At 45.5% G+C, this 2,556-nt stretch overlaps 1 protein-coding gene across 1 annotated transcript; it reads right to left on the reverse strand.

Annotated features, from left to right (window-relative positions):
• Nucleotides 1-1,341: 1,341 nt before the first annotated feature.
• LOC306663926 (small ribosomal subunit protein eS6-like) lies at nt 1,342-2,083 on the reverse strand (the record flags this gene model as incomplete). Its single annotated transcript, XM_079144572.1, has 1 exon — nt 1,342-2,083. Exon 1 carries the CDS (start codon nt 2,050-2,052, stop codon nt 1,342-1,344), a length of 711 nt encoding a protein of 236 aa, XP_079000698.1. The 5' UTR covers nt 2,053-2,083.
• Nucleotides 2,084-2,556: the final 473 nt, after the last annotated feature.

Genomic DNA, 2,556 nt, shown 5'->3' on the forward strand with positions numbered 1-2,556 from the left:
TACCGGATAGGTGGGGATGGTTTAAAGTGTCGATGTTAAACAGAAGTGCATGGTTTGTGGGCTTAGGCTTAGGGTTTCTAGGGTGAGGTAAGAGCTAGGAGATAGGAAACAGGTTTAGTGGTTTAGAGTTATGGATAGGCAAGAGAGGTCAGGATCAGGGTCAAACCAAGACTTTCTTAGAATTCAGCATCCCTGAGATACCATCTCCATACTGTGTTTCCCTTCACTACTACCTATGACCTGCACTGTGGTCCTACACCACTTATCTCACAGCTTCCTGTGTAGCCCTCCACCTTCTCTTCTCCTCTCCCCATTTAGGCCTTCACCACCTCCTCTTATCCACTCCTGAGTACTCTCCTTTCACCTCCTCTCAAGGCTCCATGAGTAGCCCTTGACCTCTCATGGTCTCTTTTTGGCACTCCACCATCTCTTCTCATTCCATTCTCTGTAGCCCTCCACCAACACCTCTCAAATCCTCTGTTTTTCTTCACCAACTGCTCTCATCTCCCGTATATCCCTCCACCACCTCCTTTCTCAATCCCCTGTGTAACCCTGACTGCAATCTCTTAGAGGCAACTGCATAGCAATCTACCATTTCCCCTGCACCACTTCCTCTCATGGCCTCCTGTGTAGCCTCTACTTCTTCCTCTTATCTCTTCCCAACTATCTGCTCTTATCTCCTCTTGTGCAGCCCTCTACCACCTCTTCTCACTGCCTTTTGTGTATACTTTCACAACCTTCTCTTCACCCACTCTGTGTAACTCTCTACCATCTATCTGCTCTCATCTCTTGTGAAGACCTCCATCACTTCCTCTCAACTCCCTCTTTTAGCCCTCCAACTATTTCCTTTCATCTGCATAGCCCTCTACCACCTCCTTTCATCTTCTGGGTATCCCTCCACTATCTCCTCCCCTGGTAGAATACCACCACCTATTCACATATCTGGTGTAACTCTGTACTTTCTCCTTTCAAGGCCCCAGTTTACCCTCTACCACCTCCTCTCATATCTTCCTGCCCAGCTCTCCATGACATCCTGTCATCTCCCTTGTAGCCCTCCTCCACCTCCTCTACTTCTCTCTGGTCAGCCTCCTACCACCTCCCCTTATGGTCCCTGGGCAACCTTCCCCAACCTTCTCTTCCTTTGTAGCTCTCCACTAACTCCAACTCCTATCATCTCCTATGTATTCTTCTACCACCTCTTCTTGGCATAGTGACTGCTTATACCACCTTCTTTTTTTTTTTTTTTTTTTTTTTTTTTTTTTTTTGAGGCCAGATCTTATTTATTTGTTGCTCTTAAAAACTCTTAGTTTTGACCGAACTCAGATTTAGAAGTAGAATCTCTCAGAGGGGACAGCCTGCATCTCTTGGCATCTGTTCCTGGCATTTTTCTTTGACTTCTTTCATTCTCTTGGCCAAAAGTTTGGCATATTCTGCAGCCTCTTCCTTATTTTTCTTAGTACACCATTTCTTCAGAGCAATACACTGGCACTTGTGTTGCAGGACACATGGAGTAACAAGACGCTGAATCTTCAACGCTTTGGTCCTGGGTATTTTACCTTCCTTGTTTAAGGGTTTTCTGACAACATATTGACAGACATTATCTTCCTTACAGAGATTGAAAAGTTTGCAAATTCTACTAGCTCTTTTAGGTCCCAGTCTATGAGGTACAGTAGTATCCGTAAATCCAGGAATATCCTTCTCTCCTTTTTTTTCAATAACCAAGTTGAGAATACTCACATTGGCATCCACAATGCAACCGCAAACAGATTTGAGCTTTCTCTTTCCAGTTTGCCTTGGTCTGTAACAGGAATGCCCCTTACTCAGTAGCAGACAAACATGGCCATGGGTCAAGACACCCTGCTTCATGAGGAAACCTTGTTTATTGTTCCCGCCACTGATTCGGAACACATAACCCTTCCACTCTTCACCCAGAGCGTCAGCAGCAACTTCTGTGGCCATACGCTTCTCATAAAAAGTATGAAGTTTGTGTTCATCGTCCACTTCAATGAGTTTCTGGCAGCCAGTGGCTGGGAAGGAGATATTCAGCTTCATTTTGGAGCAGCTGATCGCCCACAAGTTGCCACAAAAAGAACTTATACCACCTTCTTTGAGGCCCCTGAGAATTCCTCCACCACCTCCTCTTTCTCTTCCTGGTTTGCCCTCCACTGTCCTCTCACCGCCTCTGTGTATCCCCACTACACCACCTGCTCTCATGGCCTCCTGTGTAGTCATCTACCATCTCCTCACTCTCTATGTAGCTCTCCCCCCCTCTTCTCATCTCCTCCTATGATGCCTTCTATCACCTCATCCCATGGCCCCCTTTTTTACCCCCTACCTCCTGTATGGCCTCATGTGTAGCTCTTCACTACCTCCTCTCATGACAAAACTATTCTTCCCATGGAAGTCCAGCCAGCCTGAACTCAACTGTGTTCCTGAGATTTTGACATATTCCAGAAGTTGTTTAAGACTCTCCATCACTTCTAATGACTTGTTCATGTAATTTGACTTTTAGGTATTTCCTTTTAATTATTTAAATTCAAAAACCCATGTTACCCA

Source organism: Sciurus vulgaris (assembly GCF_902686455.1).
Source record: "Sciurus vulgaris genome assembly, chromosome: 6".
Taxonomy (NCBI): domain Eukaryota; kingdom Metazoa; phylum Chordata; class Mammalia; order Rodentia; family Sciuridae; genus Sciurus; species Sciurus vulgaris.